At 41.3% G+C, this 27,196-nt stretch overlaps 1 protein-coding gene across 1 annotated transcript in view; it reads left to right on the top strand.

Moving 5' to 3' along the window:
* The first annotated feature begins 20,015 nt into the window (after positions 1–20,015).
* The window catches only part of SYDE2 (synapse defective Rho GTPase homolog 2), a 51,185-nt gene continuing 44,004 nt past the window's right edge, over positions 20,016–27,196 (top strand). The window contains exon 1 of the mRNA XM_007079251.3: positions 20,016–20,778. Coding sequence (XP_007079313.2) covers positions 20,031–20,778 — 748 coding nt within the window. The 5' untranslated portion in view covers positions 20,016–20,030. The remainder of the gene's footprint in view (positions 20,779–27,196) is intronic.

The raw sequence follows: 27,196 nt of genomic DNA, 5'->3' as shown, positions 1-27,196 counted from the left end.
TAACCGACTGAGCCACTCAGGCGCCTAGGGGTTCTTATGCAAGTTGGAAGAACTTTACATTTGTTCTCATCATTAGCTTTGTGATAGAGGGAGGTGGCAAATATTATCAACTTTTCATGTTTAAAATAACTTGGTACAATTTTATTTTGTACTTACTAATTTTATTAAGTAATCTCTATGCCCAATGTGGGGCTGAACTCATGACCCTGAGATCATGTAGATGCTCTACGTCTATGGACTGAGCCAGCCAGGGGCCTGAAAAAGTTAAAAATAAAAATTTTTATATTAAATGACCAACTTTGAAGCAGTTTATTTTGTAACAACCTGAACCAGTAGATGCCCTATTTATTTATCCTACTATAAATAACTACAAGGTTTATTAGTGATACCATATTATGGACACTATGGATTTCTTAGAATGTCGTCCCAATTTTAGAAATCCCTTTTTTCTCACAGTCTCAGTCTGACTTATGTTTCTATGTCAAGACCACTGCCTTTTGGCTCACTCTTTTTCCATTTTTCCTTTCGTTCATTCATGCATTCATCCCCAACTGTTGACCATGTGCCATGCTCTGATAGAAATATTTGAGGAGCACCTGGGTGCCTCATTCGGTTAAGTGTCTGACTCTTGATTTTGGCTCAGGTCATGTCTCACGGTTCCTGAGATGGAGCCCTGTGCTGACAGCACAGAGCCTGCTTGGGATTCTCTCTCTCCCTCTCTCTGCCCCTCCCCTGCTTGCTGCACGTGCATGGGCACTCTCTCAAGATAAATAAATAAACTTAAAATACAGTAGTATTTGAGCTGAAACTTGAAGAATAATTGGGGTTTTGTCTAAGCTTGTTCCCTGCCCCCACGGATCCTGCCTCATAGTCAGGGGGATAGAAAGTAGACAAGTAAAATATATCAATAAAAGTGACAATTACAGTTTGTGATCCCTGTTCTGACCAGAGACTCCTTTGTTGCAGTGACATTTAAGCTGAGACCTGAAGGATGAGCATCAGCCAGGCATGTACTCTGTGCAAAGAGGAATCCTCGTGCAAAGTCTGATGGGGAAGTGCTTTGCAGGTGTGAGAAACAGAAAGGTGACCAGCACGGCTGGAGGGGGAGTGGCAGAGCAGTGTAAGAGGATGGAAAAGCAGGCCCAGCCCGCATCATTCAGGCCCTCATAGGCTGAAGAAAGAAGTTTGGGATGTACTCTATGAGGAATATGACCTTAAAAAGCTTAAGGAGGGGAGGGTCAGGTGAGTGTGGATGGGAGAAGTGTCATGTTCAGGGTCAACAGAGAGTCAGATGCAAAGATACAGAGTCATGAAAAAGTGTGGCACGATTGTGAAAATTCAGGAAAGAGGATCACCTTTAGAATCTTGTATGGAGATGAATATGATGACTAAAGCAGTTTTCTGCACCAAACGAAAACGAAAAGCCTCTTAGGCCTCTAGTCAAAAACAAAAGCCTCTTTTTTTTTTTTTTTAATTTTTTTTTAACATTTATTTATTTTTGAGACAGAGAGAGAGAGAGCATGAACAGGGGAGGGTCAGAGAAGGAGGGAGACACAGAATCTGAAACAGGCTCCAGGCTCTGAGCCGTCAGCACAGAGCCCGACGCGGGGCTCGAACTCACGGACCGTGAGATCACGACCTGAGCCGAAGTCGGACGCCCAACCGACCAAGCCACCCAGGCGCCCCAACAAAAGCCTCTTAAGTCCAAAGCCTTGGAACATTGCACTGTGCCAGTGAAAACAAACCCCTATTTTTGAAATTTACTTATCATGCTCAGAGGACATATTAAGCGAACCAAGAGGGCAACTTTGATCCATTGCTTATCTTTCAAAAGACGGAACAGTATCATTCTCTTCCTTTTCTTTGGCCAAAGGGAATCGGGATCCGTTAGTGATCCTTCTACATTTTATAGACTCAGAAATGTCTGCCTCTCTAAAGTTTGCAGGAGATAATTTATGGTGCAAGTGTCCATTTCTATGTGTCAAAATTGCATTACCAAGATGGAATTTATATTTCTAGGATGTTTCAGTGTTCTGAGAGAAATGCATTACATTTTTCTAAATAACCTTTCATTTAATTATGAGTTCGATTTCAGCCTTTGTACTCGCTGTTATTCATCTTGCTGATGTTGATGAACACCTGTTCCACATCTTCCCGAAGGGAGATTTCTAGTGGGCTCTTCACTGCTTGCCTTTTTAGTTATAGCTCCTCTTCCTAATTCCTCTTTGCCTTTCTGTCTTGGCCTGTAACTGACTTGTTCACTTCTTTTCTCGGAAGTTTTAGCATACCAACCTCCCTGTGTTTCACCAAGAGCTGTTTTGGAATGTTTACCCAGGGAATTAGTTTATAGTTTGGCTCATTCTTTTGTTAACATAATGCTATGGAATGAAATCTTTGCTTCCCTTCAGCCTTGACAGGTCTTGGCAGTAACTGCTACTTATTTCATTGTGATTTCCATTTGGGAGAAAAGCACTCACTTCTCTTTTCATACATAGTCTTGCTTCAGACATTCCTCCCAACAGGATGTTACAACTCTTCTTCCTTTTATCCAGGAGCGAACCCTCTATTCTTCTCAAAGCAGACCTTTTGCTGTTCCCAAGCACATTCTTTACTTTCCCAGCTCTGTGCCTTTCCTCATGCTGTTCCACTAGCAGGGATGCCTTTCTACTCATTTCTATGAGCCAACATTTGCTTCTTGCCTCCTTCACTAAGCCTTTTCAGAATGCTTTAATCAAAGGTCTTTGTTTGACTTCTCACTGGGCATTTTTCCCAAGCCCATGCAATGACCTGTTCAAATTTCCTGAGGACAACAGCTAGAAGCCACAAAATCATTCGGTAAATAGTTAAGTAGTGATTAGAGTGGGGAGAGCATGATGGAAGGGTCTAACATAGTCAGTCTGCCATCAACCGCCAGACATTTTCCCCCCTCGGACAGTTGTCATACTGTCATAGTGTGGACTAGCTTGATGGAACGTTAGACTCTTAGCAGTTGGTAGCCAGGTCGGCCCTGCCGAGGGGAAAACATCCACCTCATTCTACCAGATAATCTCACTGAAGGAATGAAGGAAGAGCAACAAAATCAGTATATACCCAGGTAAATACAACAGACTATTCTTTTCCTCTTAAGTTTTTCAGAATGCATCTGATGGTTGAAAGTAACAATTACAACATTTTCTGATAGAATTTCAATGTGGATGTAAGAGATAAGATAATTATAATATAAAGAGAGGAAGAGGACCTGTATGTTGGTAGATTTCTACATTCTACTTGAAGTGGTAAAATATTGATTTTAAGTGGACTATGCAAAGGTAAGCATCCATACGATACCTCTAGAGAAACCACCAGCAACAAAAAAAGTTACACGACAGATAGAGTTAAAATCACCATACGTAAGTTGTAATGGAATACTAGTGGCGCCTGGGTGGCTCAGTCGGTTAAGCGTCTGACTTCGGCTCAGGTCATGAACTCTCAGTTCGTGAGTTCAAGCCCCACGTCGGGCTCTGTGCTGACAGCTCAGAGCCTGGAGCCTACTTCGGATTCTGTGTCCCCCTCTCTGTATGTTCCTCCCCGGCTTTCACTCTGTGTCTCTCTCTATCTCTCAAAAATAAATAAAGATTTAAAAAAAATGGAATACTAAAAAGTGCTCAGAACCCTGAAAGAAGGGGGAAAAGGGAAAACAGATTAAGAGAGGGAATACACAGAAACTAAGTAATAAGGAACGCATGAGTGGTTCAGTCGACTGGGCATCCAACTCTTGGGTTTGGCTCAGGTTATGATCTCACAGTTCGTGGGTTTACTGGGCCCATGTCAGGCTCCACGCTGGCAGTGCAGAGCCTGCCTGGGATTCCCTCCCTTTCTCTCTCTGCCCCTCCTCTACTCGCACATTCTCTCCCTCTCAAAATAAATAACTAAAAAGCTTTAAAAAAGAAAAAGAAAAGAAGTAATAAAATGGTAGACCTAAATCCAAACATGTAAGTAATTTTCTTAGATGTAAATGGCATGAACACTCTACATTTCTTCCTGGAATTATTTTTCTTCTGCCTGAAGAACTTATTTGTTTAATTTTATTTTTTTTAATTTACATCCAAATTAGTTAGCATATAGTACAACAATGATTTCAGGAGTAGATTCCTTAATGCCCCTTATCCATTTAGCCCATCCCCCCTCCCACAAACCCTCCAGTAACCCTCTGTTTGTTCTCCGTATTTATGAGTCTCTTATGCTTTGTCCCCCTCCCTGTTGTCGTTTTTATTATTTTTGTTTCCCTTCCTTTATGTTCATCTGTTTTGTCTCTTAAAGTCCTCATATGAGTGAAGTCATATGATATTTGTCTTTCTCTGACTAATTTCACTTAGCATAATACCCTCCAGTACCATCCACGTAGTTGCAAAATTTCATTCTTTTTGATTGCTGAGTAATACTCCAGTGTGTGTGTGTGTGTGTGTGTGTGTGTGTGTGTGTGTGTGTATACCACATCTTCTTTATCCATTCATCCATCAATGGACATTTGGGCTCTTTCCATACTTTGGCTATTGTTGATGGTGCTGCTATAAACATTGGGGTGCATGTTCCCCTTCGAAACAGCGTACCTGTATCCCTTGGATAAATACCTACTAGTGCAATTGTTGGGTCGTAGGATAGTTCTATTTTTCGTTTTTTGAGGAACCTCTATACTGTTTTCCAGAGTGGCTGCACCAGCTTGCATTCCCAAGCCTGAAGAACTTTCTTTAAAAATTATTTTAGAGCTGGTATACTGGCAATGGATTCTCTTAGTTTTCCTTCATCTGAAAATGTTTTTATTTCACCTTTATTCTTGAAGGATACCTAGATGGGTATATAATTCTGAGCTGACAGTCTTTCAACACTTGAAAAATGTGCCACTTCCTGATCTCCATGGCTCTGATGAAACATCTGCAGTCATTTGAATCATTGTTTGACTAAAGGTAGTGAATCATTTTAATCTGACTGCTTGTAAAGATTTCTTTCTTTGTAGTTTTCAGTAAGCTGATTATGATGTCTGGACATAGATTTCTTTGGCTTTATCCTGCTTGGAGTTAGCTAAATTTCTTAAAAGTCCATGTTTTATCAAGTTGGGGAAGTTTTCAGTCATTACATCTTCAACTATTTTTTCAGCACCACACTCCCCTCCTTCAGAGACTCTGCTGACACGAATGTTAGACCTTTTGTTATTAACCCACAGATCCCTGAAGCTCTGTTCATTTTTCTAAAAATATTTTTTCTCTGTTGTTCAGACTGGAAATTTTCTATTGATGTATCTTCATACCCATTGATTCTTTTTCTGTCATCTCTATTCTTTTGATCCTATCCAGTGATATCTTAATCTCACTGCTTTGAAAGATTTCTTGCTTTGTAGTTTTCAGTAAGCTGATTATGATGTCTGGACATAGACTTCTTTGGCTTTATCCTGCTTAGAATTTTTCCATTTGATTTCTTTGCTGAGACTTTCTATTTTTCCATTTAAGAGTGTTTGCAATTGTTTGTTGAAGCACTTGTATAATAGCTGTTTTAAAGTTTTCATCAGATAATCCCAACATCTGTGTCACCATGGTATTGATGCCTATCATTGTCTTTTCCCATGCAAATTAAGATTTTCCTCGTTCCTTGTATCCTGAGTCATTTTGGATTATATCCTGGACCTATTGAATATTATGCCAAATTCTAGGTCTAAATGGTTATTTAAACCCAATAAAGAATGTTGATTTTTGCTTCTTTTAACAGACAATTGATCCGGCTAGGTTAAGGCTGCAGGGTTCAACCCACCTTATGGGGGCTGTGGTGCCAATATCAGCTCAGCTTTTCCAGGCTTTGCAACAGAGTTCAGATCTGTCCCACCTCCAGGCTGTCTCACAGTCACTTTGGGATATGGGTGGTGGTGTATCCGTTAGTTTAGTTCTCAAAGTCTTCAGTATGCTGATTAAGATCAGATCCACACATGCATAGCTCAGTGGTGAGCCCAGGCATACATAGAAATTCTGTCTTTGTCTGCTCAGGCTGCTATAACAAGAATACCATAGACTGATCTACTGGGTGGCTTATACAACAAGCATTTATTTTCACAGTTTATTTATCACAATTCTGGTGGCTGGGAAGTCCAAGAGCAAGGCACCAACAGATCTGGTGTCTCATAAGGAATCACTTCCTGGTTCACAGATGACCATCTTCTCACAGTGTGTCCTAATGTGGAAGGGGTGAAGGAGCTCTCTGGGGTCTCTTTTATAAGGGATCTATATCCCATAGATGCGTGACCCAGTCGCTACTCAAAGGCCCCACCTCCTATTGGGGTTACATTTCAACATGTGAATTTTGGGGAGACACAAGCATCCAGTCTATGGCACAATCTCTCAGGCCTCTCTTATTTTCTGGGTGCTTCCCATTTTGGTCCTTGAGCCACCAACATGAGGCGAGGCTCTCGTTATCTCACTCCACTGCACACTACTATTACTGTGCTTGCATCCAGGGCCAACCATCAAGAAAAATGGAGAGAAAGAAAAAGGCAATGGAAGTTTGTCCCATTCTCTTTGAGGCCACAGCTCCACCATTCAGAGAGAAAGGTTTCTCTCCTTTAGGCCTCTGCATCACCATCACAGGAGTGCTTGGGAGGCAGAGGGCAAGAGAATAGAGAGAAGACAAAACCCTAGGGATTTCTGTACTTTCTCTGGGCATTAGAAGTTCCCTTTCACCTCCATGAGAGAGTGGAAGGCCTCTCCTGAAACTCTCCCTTTGGGAGCCCCAGTGTCATTTCTAAGTGTGAAGCTCGATTGCATTCAGGTCAAGGAATACTAGAGAAATAAAAATAAAAGGTAAAGTCACCACCAGTTTGGTAGTCTTTTGAACCCTGGGCCTCCCAATCCAGCTACTATTTACTTTTCAGAGTCCTTAAATAGGTGCCGTATGGATTCTGTCCATGTTTTATAATGAACATTTCATCCACAACCCTAGTTGGACTTTTTGCTTGGCAGATGATATTTTATAGTACTTGTCATGACCGCATTCTAAGGGGAACTACCTAGACCTGTGGGAGTGTGTCAAGTTTTCATTAACACATTTTATCTGAGAAAGGAATCTCTTGTTTCTCCCTGTCTCTAGTATGTGGACCAAATATAACCGTGATTCATCTACTAAATATGCATTTATTTAATTTACTCCTGGGGTAAACAGAGACATAAAACTTCTTATACCTCCAGGCTGTCTTGACATATGCATTGAACTTTGCTAAGGAGCTTTGTTCCCTTTTTATTTGAACAATCTTTGGGTATGTAATTATGAGGTTGCCGACTGGTGTGCATAGTTTTAAAAAAAAGTTTTCAGATAAGTAAACTTCTCTTGCATTTAAAGGAAAACACTTCTTTTCCCCCAGTGTAATTTTACAGAGATCCTGGTAAAAATGACATTCCCTATTGGGTCATTTAAAATTTTTGTTGCAAAATAAGTTTTTATTTTTTCCTTCTTCAGACATGTTGGATCAAATACACTAGCAAGTACCATGTCAATGTTTATAATAAAACACCGTACTCTAAGATAATTGTTCTGTATTACTAGAATATTATTTTAATACTTCTAATGAGGTTGTTGAAATATTGAAAAACATGGTTTCCCAGCAGCAACTATCCCTCACGTTGAAGTGTGGGGGCGGGGTATGTTTTGGGATGGCTATGTTCTTTAAATCTTTTTTTTAGATGTTTATTTATTTTGAGAGAGAGAAAAAGAGAGCGAGCTGGGGAGGGACAGAAAGAGAGGGAGAGAGAGAGAATCCCAAGCAGGCTCCGCACTGTCAGCACAGAGCCCGACACAGGGTTCAGTCTCACCAATGGTGAGATTGTGAACTAAGCCTGAATCAATAGTGGGACACTTAACTGACTGAGCCACCCAGGCACCCTGAGTTTTTCTTTTTTTAAGTGGCTCCATGCTCAGCACAGAGCCCAATGCAGGGATTAAACTCACAACCCTGAGATCAAAACCTGAGCTGAGATCAAGAGTTAGATGCTTAACTGACGGAGCCACCCAGGCGCCCCTAAGTTATTCATGATCTTAAAGAAAGAATCACTTTCATTAGATTAAAAAATGCCTTTAAAAATAAAAGGATTTGGACACCTGGGTGGCTCAGTCGGTTGAGCGGCCAACTTCAGCTTAGGTCATGATCTCAAGGTTCAGGAGTTTGAGCCCCACATTGGGCTCACTGCTGTCAGCACAGAGCCTGCTTCAGATCCTCTGTCCCTCCACCGACTCCTCCTCCAGTCCACTGCTCACGCTCTCTCTCTCTCTCTCTCTCTCTCTTTCAAAAGTAAAAATAAAACTTTAAAAAAATTTTTGTTAATGTTCATTTTTCAGAGACGGGGAGACAGAGCACAAGTGAGCGAGGGGCACAGAGAGAGGGAGACACAGAATCCCAAGCAGGCTCCAGGCTCTGAGCTGTTAGCACAGAGCCCAATGTGGGACTCGAACCCACGAACTGCAAGATCATGACCTGAGCTGAAGTCAGATGCTCAACAGACTGAGCCACCCAGGTGCCCCTAAAATAAAAATAAGACTTAAAAAAAATTAAGGGATTTGTATTAGAAGTTTGGAAAACTAGGCTTATATCCTTATAAGGTCTTAATAGCCATGATTGAATGGTTCTCAGCTACTTATCTGAATGTGGTTATAACCATGTCTGTTCTACCTACTCCCAAAGACTTTTGGTGAGAATCAGACTAGGAGATAAAGTTAAAGCACCTCACATTCATAAAACTCATGAGACTCATGCTGATACTGAGATTATAATGATGAAAAATAAGGCAAGAAAAGGACATTTCATTATCACCATAGACATTAGCCTATTGGGTCATAGGGCTAACAACACATTATTTAAAATTAAGATAGGGAACTTCCCTTTTATTTTTTTAAGTTTTCTTTTTTCTTTTTTTTGTGGGGGGGGGGTGGGGTGCTGGGGAAGAAGGGCAGAGGAGAGAGAATCTTAAGCAAACTCCATGCTCGGCATGGAGACCTTCACAGGGCTTGATCTCACAACCCTGGGATCATGATCTAAGCTGAAATCAAGAGTAGGACACTCAGAGGACTGAGTCACCCAGGTACCTCTGGAGCTTTCTTTTGGAAACAATGTGTAGTATTTCCTGAAGGTGAGAAGTTAAAAACAGGCAACTCGTCTATGTGTTTGGGTTGCCCACCCAGAGTTAGTCTCTATAGTATTTTTTTTTTTTAATGTGAAACTCACTTCCCTGGCCAAAGGGTTAAAAAAGGAACAGGAGACAAGGATGAGGCAGTGGTTCTTTGTCATTCTTCATTCCTTGAGCTGGGAAAGCAGTTGTTTCCTTTTAATAGGCAGGCATGGTTCTCTGGTTGCTATACATGGATTGATCCACTCACTGAGAGGACCTATCAGATTCCAGTGGGCTCTAAGTTTGGATGCTGTTGTAGATGTGTGGCTTTACGTTGTCTTTGCATGAAATTCTTCTTTAGTTTTTTTTTTTTTTTTTCCCAGAGTAACTACTAAGTTTTTACAGGGTACTGGGCTTCCATTGACCATCACAGGATTGACAATGACTCTGTAGACTCTTATCTTAATTCAGAAGCCACTTATATTTGTTGAATACATAGACTTGAGGGCTCCATTGAAAAACTAGGATGTAATATGTGAAAGCATTTTTAATAGTGATTCCCCAATGAAACAGCTTTCAAGTTATTCTTATTTGCATGTCTAGGTACACCCAGGAAATCTGCCACCCTGATTCATCTTAAATGAATCAATACAAAATGATGATTTTGGGGGCACCTGGGTGGCTCAGTCGGTTAAGCATCCGGCTCTTGGTTTCGGCTTGGGTCATGATCTCGAGGTTCGTGGGGTTGAGCTGCATATCAGGCTCCACGATGACAGTGCAGGAGCCTGCTTGGAATTGTCTCTCTGCTCCTCCCCTGCTCATGCTCTCTCTCTTTCTCTCTCTCAAAAACATTTTTTTTAATTAAAAAAAAAGGATGATTTTGTTTACTCTGGTGATAAGATAGAAAAATCTTATTCTTAATCTTGAATGCATTATTAGTGAGAGAAAGAACTTTATTCACCCTTGGATAAATTGTTTAGTAAAAATGGTAAGAAGGTGTGTTTTGTGAACAGGAATGTGACTTGAGACCGGTGTCCAGACTTCAAAAGATGGGTAAAGATGTAAAGTGTTGGGCCCTGTGGGTTCAAAGAATAACGCAATCCCAGACTTCAAGGAAAGTATAATGCAGGAAAAAAATTTCTTTGGTGATTACTGTTGTATGATTAATAACTGGAGGCATAGCTTTTTAGAGCAAAGAAATTGTCGCGACTTCATGGTGTGATTTATCAGTATTCTCATAAATATACATCAAGCTAAATATTTTAGAATTTTATTTAATTTAATAAATTAATCATTTAATTTAATTATTTAATTTAATTATTTAATTAAATAAATTTAATTTAATTTACTTATCTCTCTAACCCTTTGAAAACATGTTAAAAATTCTTTTATTCTAGAAGAACCTACTTGCCTTAATCTGCTTGGGCTGCTGTGACAAAATACAATAGACTGGGTGACTTAACCAGTAAAAATTAACTTTCTTAAAATTCTGGAGGCTTCAAGTCCGAGGTCAGGGTGCCAGTGCAGTCGGTTTCTGGTAGGGTTCTGTCCTTGGCTTGCAGAGGACTGCCTTCTCACTGTGTGCTCAGACTGGATGTTTATGTGCCCCCTCAATTCATATGTTAAATCTTTTTTTTTTTAATGTTCACTTATTTTTGAGACAATGAGAGAGACAGAGTGCAAGCAGTGGAGGGGCAGACAGAATCTAAAGCGGGCTCCAGGCTCTGAGCTGTCAGCCCACAGCCCGATGCCGGCTGGAACCCACGAACCAGTGAGCCAGAGTCAGACGCTTGACTGACTGAACCACTCAGGCGCCCCACATATGTTAAATCTTAATGCCCAACATGTTTGAATGGTATTTGGAGGTGATTAGATCCTGAAGGTGGAATGGAATTAGTGTTTTTGTGTGTGGTGTTTTTTTGTTGTTGTTTTGGTTTTTGCTTTTTTTTTTTTTTTTTTTTTTTTTTGAGAAAGAGAGAGAGAGCTCCAGCAGGGGAGGGGCAGAGACAGAGAGAGAGAATCCCAAGCTGGCTCCATGCTCAGCCCCCACCCCCCCACCCCCCGCCCAATCCCATGACCTTGAGAATATGACCTGAGCCAAAATCAAGAGCCAGACACTCAACTGACGGAGTCCCCCATGTGCCCTTTTATAAAAGAGACTCCAGAAAGCTTCCTTACCCCTTCCTTCATGTGGGGATATGGAGAAAAGTCAGCCCTGTATGAATCAGGAAGTGGGCTCTCGCCAGAAACCAAATCTGTTGGTGCCTTGTCTTAGACTCCCCAGGCTCAAGAACTATGAGAAATAAATATCTGTTGTTTATAAGCCATGCAGTCTCTGATATTTCTGTTATTGCAGCCCAGAGGCACTAAGACAGCTCACGTGGACTTTCCTTGGTCTGCCAGAGAGGAATCTGCTGTCTGGTGTCTTTTCTCAGAAGAACACGAACCCCATCAGACCGGGGTCCCTCCCTCACGACGCAATTACCTCCCAAAGGCCCCACCTCCAGATACCATCACATTGAGGGGCCAACATATAAAATTTGGGAAGACACAACTATACATTCCATACAGCACTTGAAATGCATTTCTTGGAATCTACCATTTCTACACTGAATGGACATTTCTATCCTTTTATATACTACGTTCCCTTTTCTTGTATGCGTCATAATTGATGCATTGCCGTGGTTTAAATTAGAAACCGAAATACAATTTTGGTTTTTCTAAAGTAAAACCATGGGGGTATTAATAGTTACATGTGCTGTTATAAAAATGAGGTTGGGAGGAGAATAATATGATTATTTTGCATAATTTTGTATAATAAAAAGAGTCTAGCATACTTTCAGGATTACTTGAAATAGCTAAAAAATAAGTGCATATCTGGTTTCCTCTTTACATATAATTGAATAATCAGAAGATGATTTTTAATCTGGAGAGACATTATCAGGGAGTTTATGGTTTGTTTTTCCCCTAAATTGGTTCCCTGCTATTCCAAAATGTTAAGTAATATGTAGCTCCTTACTCTGCGCCTGAGAGAAAATCCTCCAGTAAAAGAATACAAAAGGCTAAATATGTGTTTACTTACCTTTTTCAGTTTAATTATGGTTTTCTCAGTAGTTTCTTGCTTGTAAGTAATGCTCTTTTGTTTTGTTTATATGAAAGAACTATGAGTTTCCAGTAGGAGATGAAAGGAGGTTATTTTTTTTTTAACTCTTTATTTTGAGAGAGAGAAAGTACACACACAGGAGATAGTGCCAGCAGGAGCACAAGCAGGGGAGGGGGCAGAGAGTGAGAGGGAGAGAGAGAATCCCAAGCAGGCTCCACAGTGTCAGCCCAGAGCCCAATCTCAGTCTCACGATTGGCTAAATCTCGGCAACCAAACTGTGAGATCATGACCTGAGCTGAAATCAAGGGTTGAACACTTAACTGACTGAGCCACCCAGGGGCCCTTAAAGGAAGTTATTTCTAAATGCTGAAAATGTTTTTGGTTTTTTTGGTGGAAGTGAGAGGTTGAGGTTGTTTATTTAATTTTGTAAGGGTAGATTTGAACCCGCTTATTAACTGATTAAAAAAAGTAAACTTTTTTTTTTAATACCAAGCCACTTGTATTTATTTGTTGAATATGCAGAAAGTTCTATTGAAAGAATGGGATTTGGTATAGAAAACATTTCTGACAGTGAATATCCAAGGAAACACATTTCAAGTTGTTTTTATTTGCATCTACAATCTTCTCTTAAAGGTTACTTTAAATTTTTTTTCTTTTTTTTTAAGTTTATTTATTTTGAGAGAGAGAGAGAGAGAGAGAGAAAACATACGCAGGGGAGGAGCAGAGAGAGAGAGAGAATCTCAGGGAAACTTCATATAGCCCTAAGTTCATGTGCAGCCCGAAGCAGGGTTCAGTCCCATGAACCATGAGACCATGACCTGAGCCAAAATCATGAGTGGGATGCTTAACTGACAGTCACCCAGGCTCCCCAAAACATTTTCTTTTTCATTGACATTTCCCATGATTATTAGCTGAGAGAATATTTAATAGGGCAGGAAAATAATGTTCTTTGGTTTAAAACATGGTGATATAATTTGCTTACCATAAAATTTACCATTTTAAATGTACAATTCAGTGGTTTCTAGTATATTTACAAGGCTGTGCAAACACCACCACAATCTAATTTGAGAACATTCTCATCATCCTAACAAGAAACCTCACACCCTTTAGCCATAGCTCCTCATTCCCCCCTTGTCCCAGCCCCAGGAAACCACTAATCTTTCTCTATTGATTTGCTTATCCAGAAATACTCTATAAAGTAGGGTTATGGCATTTGGGGGTGGTGGTCATGTCACATAAATAAATAGACATGTAATATAATATTAACTAGTAATAAGTACAATGAAGAAAAATAAAGCAAAATGAATGGATAGGAAGTATCAAGGGTATTATTTTAGGGAAAGTGATGAGGGAAGGGTTCTCTGAGGAGGTAACATTTGAGTTGAGACCTGAAGGGAGGGAGGGAAGAAGGCACACAGAGGGAACAGCAAATGCAAAGGCTCAGAGGCAGGAGTGTGTTTGGTGTGTTGGAGGAACAAGGGCGCCGGTGTGACTGGAAGGCAATGAGAGCAGGAAGGAGAGGAGAAAGGTAGGCGGGCGGAGAGTCGACCTCGGGTAGGCACAGATGCAGCATCATCTGTCATAAGAAGGTGGCAGATGGAGTAGCAGAGTGCAAATAGTGCCAGCTGGAAGATCTGGTGGTGGGAGGATGAGACAGTTCTCTCCTGAAAGTTTCTGTTATTTCAATGTAACAAAAACAAAAGTGGTAACAGACTGTGAGGAGGGGGTGGTGGTGTCAAAGAGTTGAGAAGGAGATGAGAATGAATGGACTAAGGATATTTAGTGGAGTTGTCTGGCAGCACTGAGGGACCACTTGAAGTCCGTAACATGTTTTTCTCCAGCCACATAAGTCATCCAATATCAATGTGAAGTTCGTTGTAACCGGGGTTGAAGTTTTGCCAAGTAGGACAATGGGAGAGAGGGACAGGAGAGTTGAGGATGTGTGTATAAAAGGACCATGCAATCTAAACTGGGAGGAGAAAGGACAGAAGACGAGTGATTGGCTGGAGGGGTGGTGGGATCAAAATATTGTGGGAGGGGCGCCTGGGTGGCGCAGTCGGTTAAGCGTCTGACTTCAGCCAGGTCACGATCTCGCGGTCTGTGAGTTCGAGCCCCGCGTCAGGCTCTGGGCTGATGCCTCGGAGCCTGGAGCCTGTTTCCGATTCTGTGTCTCCCTCTCTCTCTGCCCCTCCCCCGTTCATGCTCTGTCTCTCTCTGTCCCAAAAATCAATAAAAAACGTTGAAAAAAAAATAAAAAAAAAATATTGTGGGAGACTGAGTGCTGGCAGGAGTGAGCTAGAAAATAGGAAGTGGTGTTTAGAGAGTTTGCAGTTATTGGTTATGACAAACTCTAATGTATGACTCAGACTGCATGGCTGAGGTGGGTGGAGGATAAGATTATTAGAAAAGTTAAAAAAAAAACACAGTAGGTCAGGGTATTGGATGGATCCATTTTGTAAATAACTAAATCACCAATAGTGATGTCAAGAAAAATGGCAGAGACTTAGTGAGGCAGATGCTAGAATGAAGGAAGGGGTAGTTGGCAAATGACTACAAAAAGCAGAGGCAGCAGGTGGTATAGTTTAATGTCATGTATTTCAAGTGAAAAGTGGATTTTCGGGAGGAAGGAGGAATAATGAGCTGGAATTGGCAAAGACGAATAAGAACTCGCCATGATCTGTGATTTTGGGGTGTATGACTGATTAGGATTAGGATTTGAACTAGGTCTATCTGATTTCATATAATTTCTATTATGCCACTTCAGATTTGGATTAGAATTACAGTTCTTAGACCTAGATTTCAATATTCTCTTGCTATCCCTTCAATGGAAATCATTTGGCTACCCTCAAAGTTGTGTTGCTTTAAATAGTTGCCAAGATCTATTTTAAAAATTGGATTCCTGTTAAAACAAACAAAAAAAACTCCATACATTGCAATTGGTTAATAGGTTGAAGAAACTGAATCTTCTGGCCTCTAGTTTCCCATAGTCTGGATTTTATAATTGCATCCCCATGGTATTATGTAACATGCTCCTCTGTTCTCTGCAATTCCTGAAAATTGGTAGTCAGATCTTGAGGCTGATCAAACCCAGGTTCATTTTTGGTAAGAATACTTCACTTGACCATAGGCCATGTAACGTCAGGCCAACTCTCTGTGATGTGAATAGCCATTGGTGATTTTTGTCTAGCTCCATAATTAGATCTAGTATTTCATCAGAATTAAAAATGTTGATATTCCATCAATTCTTTTAATTAGATGAACAGCTTTGAGAAAACGCTACTTCCTTTCATCAAATATGAGTAACTCTGAGATAAAAGTCATTTAGGAGGGAGGCTATACCATCATTGCACCTCTAAAAGCAGCTTATCTGAGAGCTCCTATGGTTTTAAGGATGTATATACTTTGCCTTTAATGTATTTAATTGTAGTTTGTCCTACTTTAAAAGTTAGACTACATTTACAGGATGCAGTTGCACATTGAGGCTTAATATTTGTAGTTATATGGGAATATATTATAGGATTTAGTTCTAACACCTTTGAAGAGGACTGCACAGAAAAGCACTGAAATCTTCAACAAGCATTTTTCCACTGTTCAGCTGCATTTCACAAAAGCTCATAAAATATTAAACTCTTCTGAAAGGTGACCAACTAAATAATTTATGAAAGCAAAGTTTCAAGTCAATGTAAGTACTATTACAGCAAATGTGTATTCTGTTTTTCTTTACAGGGAAACGTTCTAGGGCTGTAGGCTATAGTGGTTTTAGAGTCAGATAATAGGGTTTGAATCTCTCTTCACTTATTATGGTGACCTTGAGGAAGTTACTCTACATATCCTAAATATATAAGAGAATCTGAAATAGTGTATATCCTAAAACATTAGAAAATACATATGTATTTGGCAAAACCCTCCTTTTTATTCCCTTGGCTAAAGGTAGGGGATAAGGGACATGACCAATTACCAAATATTGTTAATTACCAAAAAAAAAAAATTAACAGTAAGAAATGCTGTATTGAGAACATGCCATCTTTGATTCCCAGGGCAGTGGCAGTGTGGTCAGTGTTAGGGTAAAACACTTTTTAACTCAATATTGATGGAACTGCATGGCAGACCAAGTAGGTCTACACCAGGGGATCCCTAAAGGCAGTTTAGGGAGAGAGAACAGGGCAAATGCCAGAGTTAAACCTGTCTTTGGTTCCACTAAGAGTATAATGAAGACTGAACAGCAGTGAGACAGAAATATACTCTAAATTGCTTAGAAAATAACCATAACATACCTAGACATTTCTCTTGTATTACTGTTAAACTTAGTCCTCTGTCTCAACCTGCCCTGCTTCCCACCCCTTTTCCCAGACTGAGTCAGTACTACCCCATCCCTAGGTTGGCTTCCTGCCTCACTGGAGCCCGATTATCCCACAGTTGTTTCATCTTTTGTGACTGTGCCGACATAGTTGTTAATTCACAGGATATCAAAATGATTTCCAAGTCAGTGAGAAACGAGCACAAACACTGGAAAATGTATTCTCACCATTTAATTTACATAGAAATATATGAAATTGAGATAACCAAGGGAATAGGGCAAAACTGTTAAAACACAGAGGATTTTACAAAGTATAACTTACGTTTGTATCTTGTCACTGTCTTAATTATAATATGTGTAATGTAAATTCTGTGGGTAATGCCTTCATAGAGTTACATTTTTATAAACTTTTTATTGAAGTGTAACACACATACAGTACAGTGGGATTTGCATTTTTAAGGTCATTAGTGTCATATAGCCATGACTGCCTTATTAAATTGTTGTGACCCTTTAAAAATACCTCTTAAAAACTGTGAATTTATGTGACAGAACATCCTCAGCTTCAAAGTGGCATTAAGTTCAGTTGTGCAATGCAGCATCAGACTTAGTTCTGAGTAATGTGTAGAACAATGTGTAGTATTTGATATTGGCCAATGTATTTATAATTCCTGAACTCAACAAATTGACAAGTTGAATTAAAGATGAAGTTCAACCTAGACCTTCAAGGTTATATTCCTGTATTCATTTTTACACATATATGCAATTTACAGTACTCTTAACAACTCTGTTAACTTACAAAGAATAAAAAGGTTTTGCAGCCAAGAGTTGGAATGGAAACAATTTCTGAGATAGAGATCAAATTGTGTTTATAGACACCATTATTGGCAGATTTACTGTCAGTCATTTCCTGTGGGAATATTTCACTGGGACATAATTTTATGCCTTGATTATTCATTAAATAGCCTTTACTCCATGGAACAGAAATACCTAGAATTATAAATAGTAATGCATGCAAATTACAGTTTAACATTTCACACTATTTTACTAGATGAGGATTAAGATTATTTAATAAACGATTTCTTATTTATCACTGAAATAATTTTAAAATGACACTAATACAATATGGACTAGTGGAGAGAGGCAACAGACTGGAAATGGAAGCCGTTTGTTTCCTCTAAACTAAAACTGACATTAATTTAAAAATATTTATCACATACATATATAAGATGCTATACTTATACTCTGTGGAGAATACCAAAGCCCATTATAAATAGTCTCTGCCCTTAAGGAGCTTATGAATTTTCTCGTACCAGAGTTAAGGCATGCTTTGTATAAAACAAAACCCAACAAATATACTATGAGTGGATATGACTAAAGTACTCTTGGAGTTGGGAAGGATGAGAGATCATGTCTCTCTGGAATATCAGAGATGACTTCAGAGAGAAAACAGTTGAGTGGAGTCTTAAAAAGATGGATAAGATTTCTGCAAATAGAGATGCAAGTACAATTATTCCAGGAGGCAGAGACTAGGTACTAAAGAAGGTGGTATATATATCAAACCACATTTCGAGACTGAAGACTTTGGTGGGGAAAGAAAAACTTACATAAACATAGTTGGAAATGGGGTTAGAACTATTTCTTCTTTTTTTTTTAAGTAATCTCTATGCTCAAGGAGGGGCGTGGGGCTCCAACCCACCACACTGAGAGTTCCATGCTCTATGGACTGAGCCAGCCAGGTGCCCCAGGACTAAATGCTATTATTTAGTTATGCAAGCATTCATTTATTCAACAAACATTTCTTGAGTTCTTATTATGTGCAGGTACTGTGCTGAGAGTTAGGAGTACACTCATGAGCTGCTCAGACAAAGGCCCTTTCTAATATGTAAACATTAAAAAATGTAACTGAAATCAGGGGTGATAGCAACCCTGATTCTTCCCGGTCAGGGATAGGTCCATTCATCTGTGGCAACTCAAGGTACTCGGAGTTACACAGAATACAGGATTTAATGTTTTTGAGAGAGAACTGGTATTTCCAAATAAAGTTGTTTCCCAATTTCAACCCAATCGTTTCTCAACCAAGTTTAATTAAAATGCAGCGTTAGCAGGGTGATGGGGGGGCACTATTTTTGGTTGATAATCAGAATTGTGTTAGCATGCATTCATTAAAAAAAGAAAGATAGGGACACACGTGTGGCGATATTTTGGACAAAAGGATTCTTCTTAACTGAATTTCGCTGCAAATTTCCCTTAAATAGCTAGCTCCCGGGGTCATTAAAATGATTTGGAACGTTTCTAGAACACATTACACTAAGTGAGATACACCTGTACTCACACCGGGTCCGTCAAACCCATCCTTGTTTTCTCTCAAGCTAGAACTTGCTGTAATAGACACGCCTCGTGCACTGGTGGCAATGGGGAGGGAGGGTGGTGAAGGCGACGGGATGGCAGCTAGGAGAGCACTTTCCCTTTCTCCAAAACTTTGCAGGCTTCCAGCCCAGACTCACCTTCCTGCTCGTTCTTTTTCTGCCTCACCTCTCACTGTTACCCCCCTTCCCCAACGCTCCGACCGTAGCGCGCTCCGTGCGCTTCCCCTTGCCTCCCCGCGTCTACTTTAGCTCACTCTCGCGGGCCTCCCTGCCCTGCTCTCCGCCCCGCCGCACGCCGAGCGCCGCGCGCCCACCCAGGGAACGCAGCGCAGCCGCCCGCAGACTGCGCGTCCCGTCGCGGCCCGAGGCTCCGGGGCATGCGCTCTGCGGCGCCGCCGCCCTCCCCCACCCCTTCCCGCGGCAGAGTTATGCCAAGTATGTGAGGAGCCCGCGAGGGCCAGCGCTGGTCATGGGGAGCCGCCGTCGTCGCCGCCGCCGCCTCCGCGAGGGCAGATTTTTCCCCAACAGGGCTCCGTCCTCCTCTCGCAGCGGGGGCGAGCCTGGCTGTTGAGGCGGAGGGGATGGCGGACCCTCTGAGGAGGACGCTGTCCAGGCTCCGTGGGAGGCGGAGTCCCCGCGCCGCCGGGGGGCTCGGGCTCCGGGCGGCGGCTGCAGCTACGGTGGCGGCCTCCGCGGTAGCCGAGGGAGCCCCGGACGCCTCCTCGTGCGAGCACGCCGGCGGAGCCCGGCCGAGCCTGGAGCGGCCCCCGCCGTCGCCTCAGGCGTGGGGCCCCGAGGCTCGGGTCCCGGGAGGGCGCCCGGAGCGGTGGGGAGCGCTCGGGCCTCGGCCGCGCGGCGGGAAGGAGGCCGTCTCTTCGGGTGGCGGGCTCACTCGCGCCTCTCTGCGCGCCCCGCCGGGCTCCGAAGGCAGCGGAGAGGACTACGACGAGCAGGAGGACGACGCCGACTACTATGAGAACGTGCCCGGCGGCTCCCAGTCGGCGCCCGAGCCCGAGGGGGCGGAGGCGGAGCGGTGGCCCCCGCCTCCCCCGGCGGCGGGCTCCTCCCCGGGGGCGGAGGGCGGCCGCCTGGAGACAGGCAGGCTGCAGACCCAGTTGCGAGAGGCCTATTATCTGCTGATCCAGGCCATGCACGACCTGCCCCCTGACTCGGGCGCGCGGCGGGACGACAGGGGTTGGGCGGATCGCGGCTGCCTTGTGGGAGCCCGGGCTCTGGGCCAGCCGCCTTCCCCCTGCGGCGCTGCGGACCGCCGAGCCTGCCCCCAAGACTGGCAGCGGGGAGGCGGTGGCCGCCCTTGGCAGCAGGTGTCTCCGCCCCGGTCTCCTCCGAGGGAGTCGGGGGGAGGCCGCCTGCGGACTCCTCGGATGCGGCTGTCCTGCAGCAGAAGCCTCGAGAGCCTCCGGGTGGGTGCCAAGCCTCCTTCTTTCCAGCGGTGGCTGAGCGACAGCTGGATCAGGTGCGGCGCGCGCGGGGACCTGGACGAGCCCCCGCCACGTGGAGGCGGGATGGACGGCTGGAGCGGAGGCAGCGCCCCGGCCGCGGCCCCCTCCGGCCTCCGGCCTCCCTGCTCCAAGGACCCCGGCCGCTCCACGGGAAGCCCCTTCAGGGATCCTGCGGGGTCAGCTGTGGCACGCAGCCGCAAAGGAGATGGCCAGGAGGGGCTTCCCTTCCTCAAGCCTCCTGCGGTGACAGTCAAGAAGCTGCAGAAGTGGATGTACAAAGGACGTCTGCTGTCCCTGGGAATGAAGGGTCGCTCCCGGGGGACATCCCCCAAAATCTCTGGAGCGCAGGCGAACCCTCCAAATCTGGGCGCCTTGAAAATGCGTGAAAGCCAAGTCCTCTCCGTGCCTCCAGACCAAAGAATTACGCTAACAGGTAGGATACTTTGCGATCAGAATGCTAACTCTGAGTCTTAGTGTTTACCAACTGGGCTTCTGTCTTAAGAGACAAGAATAAGGTATGCATTTGCAGACAGGTACGTGCCGGTGCCAAAGTAAGTGACGCGTAAGTGGCAGCTGAATGCACCAGGTTACTTCGTATAATGCATTCGCTCGTTTTGTCTCCCCCCTGCCTTTAAAAGACAGTGGCATGAGGAACTTGGGGTTTTTGTTTTTTCTTCTATAAACCGGCGTGCATACTCCTGAATACTACACTGAGTAAAGGTTAAGTTCATCACACGCTTTTTGTATAGAGTTGGGCGGTGCTGCCTTCATTTTTATTCTTTGTGGCTCTAGGCAAATCCGTAGACTTTGTGGAGGTTGTGAATTTGAATTTGATTCAAGGGAGACTTTATGGGCTTCATAAACTGTCATTTTACTCATTACACGTTTTCTTTTTTCTTTTCCGTCTCTCTCCCAGGCCCGCGTGCACACAACAGACACACAACCAAACCCAAAAACAAACCAAACTATCAACCAAAATTTCTTTTTAGTCACTAGGATTTCACGTACTTCACCTCTCCACCTTTCCTCCCTTCTTCCTTCCACAACAACAACAAAAGAAAAAAAAAAAAAACCAACAAAGTGAGTAATCTTTTTATTGTGGAAAAATAAGGGCACCAGTATTTTAATCAAGAGAAAGATGTCTAGTACTTCTAAGAAAGTGCATTCATTTAAAGTCATGTGCGAACTTAAGTATATTTGGTAATTATGTTGTCAATAGTAAAAATTCGTTTCTGAAAGAAGGACAGTACTTTCAAACTGAGTCCAAAACAACACGATCCTTTGAACTACAATTTTAAATACAAAGACTTTTAGTGAACAAAAAGACATATGTCATTAATTTTAAAAATATTAAATGATATATAAAAGGATTCACAGTACTTAGCATTTTCTCTGGTAAGAATTACAAATCCTCCAGGACTGGGGTTTATACACATTAACTTTGTTTAACCAATAAATACAAAACTGGGGAGAAACAAAGTTCACAAAACTTGTAATCGCACAGTGAGGACAAATCAAATGATTCATTTAAAGCATATACAAACTTGAAAAGTTTTTTTTTTTTTGAGTCTATAAATCTCTAATCCATACCTGTCAAAATTTATCCCATTTCTTTATCCTATTTATCCTCAAATTTATTCCATTTCTTTTTTTTAAATATTTTTTTAATGTTCATTCATTTTTGAGAGAGGGAGAGGGAGAGGGGGTGAGAGACAGGGAGAGGGAGAGGGAGAGGGAGAGAGAGAGGGAGAGAGAGAATGAGTGGGAGAGGGGCAGAGTGAGAGGGGGAGACATAGAATCCGAAGCAGGCTCCAGGCTCTGAGCTGTCAGCACAGAGCCCGAGGAGCGGCTCAGATTCACAAACTGTGAGATCATGACCTGAGCCAAAGTTGAATGCTTAACCAACTGAGCCACCCAAGTGCCTCAAACTTATTCCATTTCTTTTGAATAAAGGATAACAGAATGTACATTTTTTTTTTTTGTAAAGGGAGGTGTACTTGCTAAGTTCACATTAAAAAAATACGTATTTGCAGGAGTAAAGTATTTGTAATCTTTATATTTTATTGCTACTATATCTTTACTTCCCATGATCTTGTTTCAGTTAACTCTTTGTAAGATCGTTAAATTTCAGCCATAACAAAAATCTGCATAAAATTTTAGTCAATTTTTTTTACCCTTTTGTTGCAAAGGTTAAACATTTACCATCTGATGGCTTTAAGATCCTCAGTTATAGTGTAAATAAACATTCAAGGATTTTTAAAGTAATAATAAATGTAATAATGCTCAAGAATGAATTCATTGATTCTTTTCATTGAGAAACTAATTAAATTGAAGTAACTGTAAAATAAATTAAAATGAAACATTAGAATTACTATGTGATAGTATTTTAGATATTTTACAAGAAATCTAAGCAAATGCTTGAGTTATTTCTGGTTTAAATAACTTTCTCAGATGTTATTTCCTTTCAAATCATCTTTTAGGAAAGATATAAATAACTTGTGTAATGTTTACATATCTGGTATAGATTTGGAGAGTTAATCTTGTTTTTTTTTTAACTATTTTTCATGAAGGTTAGTTGAACTTATTAAAACCATCTGGATACTTTATGTGGTTCTCATAATCCCCCTGCATATCCCCCCCCCCCCCATGACACCTGTCATTTAACAACAACAAAAGAAACAGGAGTCAAGAAGTTTACCCAGGGTGGCACAAACTAGTATTATATGGTTTGTATATATTAGTGTAGGGATTCAAACTATTATATGGATTCAGACTCAGGTCTCAATGACTCCAAAACCCCTATTTATATGAGGTTAAACACATGCTAAAGTTCCTTAGAGGCCTGATCCAATTAATTATATTAAGTTGCTTGAAATGAGGAGATGAATGGAATTTCAACAAGGTTTAGAGGGTAGGTAACTACCTCAAAATTGCAAAGAAGATGGGGGAATTCTCATAGGTTTTTTTTTTTTTAATGTTCATTTATTTATTTTGAGAGAGAGAGAGAGTGCTCTCGAGGTGGGAAGGGGCAGAGAAAGATGGAGAAAGAGAATCCTAAGCAGCTTCTCACCTTCAGGGCAGAGCCCCACGATGGGTGGAGATACCGGTGGGGATGGGGGTCGGGGATGGGTGTTGGGCTCAACCTCAGGAAGGGTGAGATCACCACCTGAGCTGAAATCTAGAGTCCTAGGCTTAACCCTGAGAGCCACCCAGGTGGCCTATTAAGATAATTTTTAAATGAATATATCTATTTTAGGAGCGCCTGGGTGGCTCAGTCAGTTAAGTGTCTGACTCTTGATTTTGGCTTAGGTCATGATCTCACTGTTCATGGATCAAACCCCACCTTGGGCTCTGTACTGATAGCACAGAACCTGCTTGGGATTCATATTCTCTCTTTCTTTCTCTCTCTCTCTCTCTCTCTCTCTCTCTCTCTCTCTCTCGCACATGCGCCTCTCTTTCTCTACCCCTTTCTCCCTCGCTGCCCCTCCCCCACTCGCGCTTGCTCTGTCTTTCAAAATAAAAAAAAACTTAAAAAAAATCAGTATATCTATTTTAAACCTTCACCTTTAAATGTTTACTTTAGTTAAGATTGATGTTACCTGGATTCTACCTTTTTTTTTAGTAAAATATTTTTTAGTGTTTATTTTTGAGAGAGGGAGAGAGAGAGAGAGAGAGTGTGAACCGGAAAAGGGCAGAGAGAGAGGGAGACACAGAATCTGACGCAGGCTCCAGGCTCTGAGCTGTCAGACTCGGAGCTCAAACTCATGAACCATGAGATCGTGACCTGAGCCAAAGTCAGACACTTAACTGACTGAACCACCCAAACACCCCTCTAGAGTTTACTTTTAAATTGTGTTTTCAGGGTGCCTGGGTGGCTCAGTCGGTTAAGCATCCGACGTCAGCTCAGGTCACGATCTCGAGGTCCATGAGTTCGAGCCCCACATCGGGCTCTGGGCTGATGGCTCCGAACCTGGAGCCTGCTTCCGATTCTGTGTCTCCCTCTCTCTCTGCCCCTCCCCTGTTCATGCTCTGTCTCTCTCTGTCTCAAAAATAAAAATTAACATTAAAAAAAAAATTTAAAAGAAAAAAGAATCCTGTTTTCCTTTTTCTTTTTAAAAAAATTTTTAACGTTTATTTAGTTTTGAGACAGCACAAGCGGGAGAGGGGCAGAGAGAGAGGGAGACACAGAATCCGAAGCAGGCCCCAGGCTCTGAACTGTAAGCACAGAACCTGACTCGGGCTCGAACTCACAAACTGCAAGATCATGACCTGAGCCGAAGTCAGGTGCTTAACCAACTGAGCCACCAAGAGCCCCTAAATCATGTTTTCTAAAAAATTAATTGGGCATTCCAGATGAAGTAATTCATTCTAGATTGTATAAAGGTGTTAAATACACCAAAAGGTTTATATCACACTTTTCTATTCAGTATTATTTATGAGAATGTTTTCTTTCAAGATGAAGTTAAAGAATTTATAACACAGAATAACTAATGGGATGGAGATACCTAATCTATCTAATACTTAGGTATTTTGAAAATTTTTGAGACCACATAACAATCATTTTTAAATGATTTGGAATGATTTTAAATTTATTTTGGAAGCCAAAATGATGTTTTGTTTTGATTTCTGTCTCCTACTGAGAACCTTTAAAGCTTTAGATAGTATAATAATGCCAATGATTTGGTGTTTTGGGTGTGATGTTCACAGATTGGCCAATTTGTACTTAATTGAGATGATTATTTAAGAAATCTAAAGTCATTACACATGATAAATATTGTCAAGTTTCTGCAAGCCGTAGATTACAAAGGAATTTTAATCTATTTGCCAACTATACTTCATTATAAGTCTTTATAAATATATTTAATTAGCATATAGTACTCAGGAATAAATTCAAAGGCACTAGGTTGAGCTATTTCAGCCTTTTATTGCCTTAAAAAATAATTAGCCTACCTTGACTCTACTTTTGCTGCTACATGATCTGTAAAAGAAAAAAATTAGGGCATGTAACTTGTTAATATTTTGTCTGAAAATTTTAGGTAATTCTTTTAAAATAGTATTAATTGGTGTGATTTCATGCATTATACTTTGTTAGGTTGAGATTTATAATGCAGATTCTCATCTATTTCTTCTATTTCCTGAAGTATTTGTAGCTCTAATTTCTTTATGATCTACATGATCTTTATGAATTTTTTCAACAAATTCTTTTATGCATTAGCCCTATTCATGATTAGTATCAATAGGCATATAATGTTTGGCTGTCTTCTAACTTTAAATCCCTCTCTGAGAAATTCTGCCATTATGGCCCTGGAAGCAAGTTCAGTTGTCTTTTTTTTTTTTTTTGGAAGAGTGCCACAGAACATTGAAGTTGCTGGTGGCAGGAAAACTCTGAGAATTACAAATTCAGCAGAAAATAGTGTGTTGATTTGAAAGTCCTACATTTGTAAGTGGAATTTATTTTTTGGAATCACTAAGGTTATTTTTTAGACCTTTGCCACTCAAAGTGTGGTTATGGAGCAGTGCTTTTCAAACTCTGAAAATCTTGTTAAAATGTGGATTTATAGGTGTAGGGGGTGGGACCTGAAATTCTGCATTTTAACAAACTTCCAGTGTAGATGAGGCTGTTTGGTATGTACTTTGAGTAGCAAGGTTCTAGAGTTCCCAGTGCCCCAATCACCTATCTTGACACATTTATTAAAGTTTTGAAGAAGCATTCTACTTTATTCTGATACTTGATACTTAAACTAAATTCTATTAGAACAAAGCAGTTGAGGTCTTTCAGCTTCAGTTTTATTATGTATATTTATACTTACTGCTTACATGTGACAAGTTTAAGCAGTTCCCTTCATATTGGTCTTATCTTGCACCAATAAATATGAGATTGTGGAATCTACTAGAGAGGAGGCTATGTAGTATGCTGGTTAACAGAATAGAGCCTCTAGTTGTCTGATCAGACCCCATCACTGACCAGGCTTGTGACCTGGAACAGGTCACTCAGCCCTCAGGTTGCTGTGAGGATGAAAAAAGATAATCTGTTTGGTACAGTGCTTGGTGCTTAGTTAGCTGTTACCAAGAGAAAGGTAATCAGGCTTTGTGAGAATACTACCTTGCCCAGATGGTTAGGATTCTGGATAGAGAGTGAAGTGATCAGAAGGTAAGGAGTACTGCCTTGAAGAACACTGGCAATCGAGCTAACACACACCTGTTTAGGGACACTTACTTATCCTGCCCTTCTTTTGTGCGTCTTTGTCTTGCTGTTCCCTCTTACTTTGTGGAACTGCAAACAGTCTCAGAGTTTTCTTCTCTACTGTCCCTAAAGCCAGCTAGCACACAGCTTTTTTTTCTTAAGGGTTTTGTTGCTAGTCACAAGGGAGGAAACGTAAAACAGAAAAATAACTTACTTCCTTTTCATTGTACCCATCTCCCCACTTAGATATATCTGGAAAAGAGAAAGGCACATGTATATAAAAACTCATGTACAAACCTAAGGCTTGTATTTATTCTAGTCATTTCATCTGGGCTGCCAGGTTTGACTCTAACCAGGATTGCTTGTATTTATTTAAATTCTAATACAATGTTGTAAGAATTCTTTTATTTAGGATTTTTTAAGGGGATGTAAGCAAAGCAACAAAGTTTGTTTCTGCAGTAGGGCTTTTTTAAATGATGAAAAGATGTCTGTATATACTGTACAATTTCAGTGAAGGTTGAAATCCATAATTTCTCAGTTTGCTGATGATTTTGAGGTGGGACACTAGTTAAATGTTTAGTAATAGTAAGTCATTTAATTTATTATGAAATAATAGTTGAGGACAAAAAATTGGCTTGAGTAGTTCACTACTATGTAGAATATTTTT

Source organism: Panthera tigris, chromosome C1, assembly GCF_018350195.1.
Source record: "Panthera tigris isolate Pti1 chromosome C1, P.tigris_Pti1_mat1.1, whole genome shotgun sequence".
Classification (NCBI taxonomy): Eukaryota; Metazoa; Chordata; class Mammalia; order Carnivora; family Felidae; genus Panthera; species Panthera tigris.
Note: the sequence above shows the minus strand (reverse complement) of the source record. Positions and strands in the feature narration are given on the sequence as shown.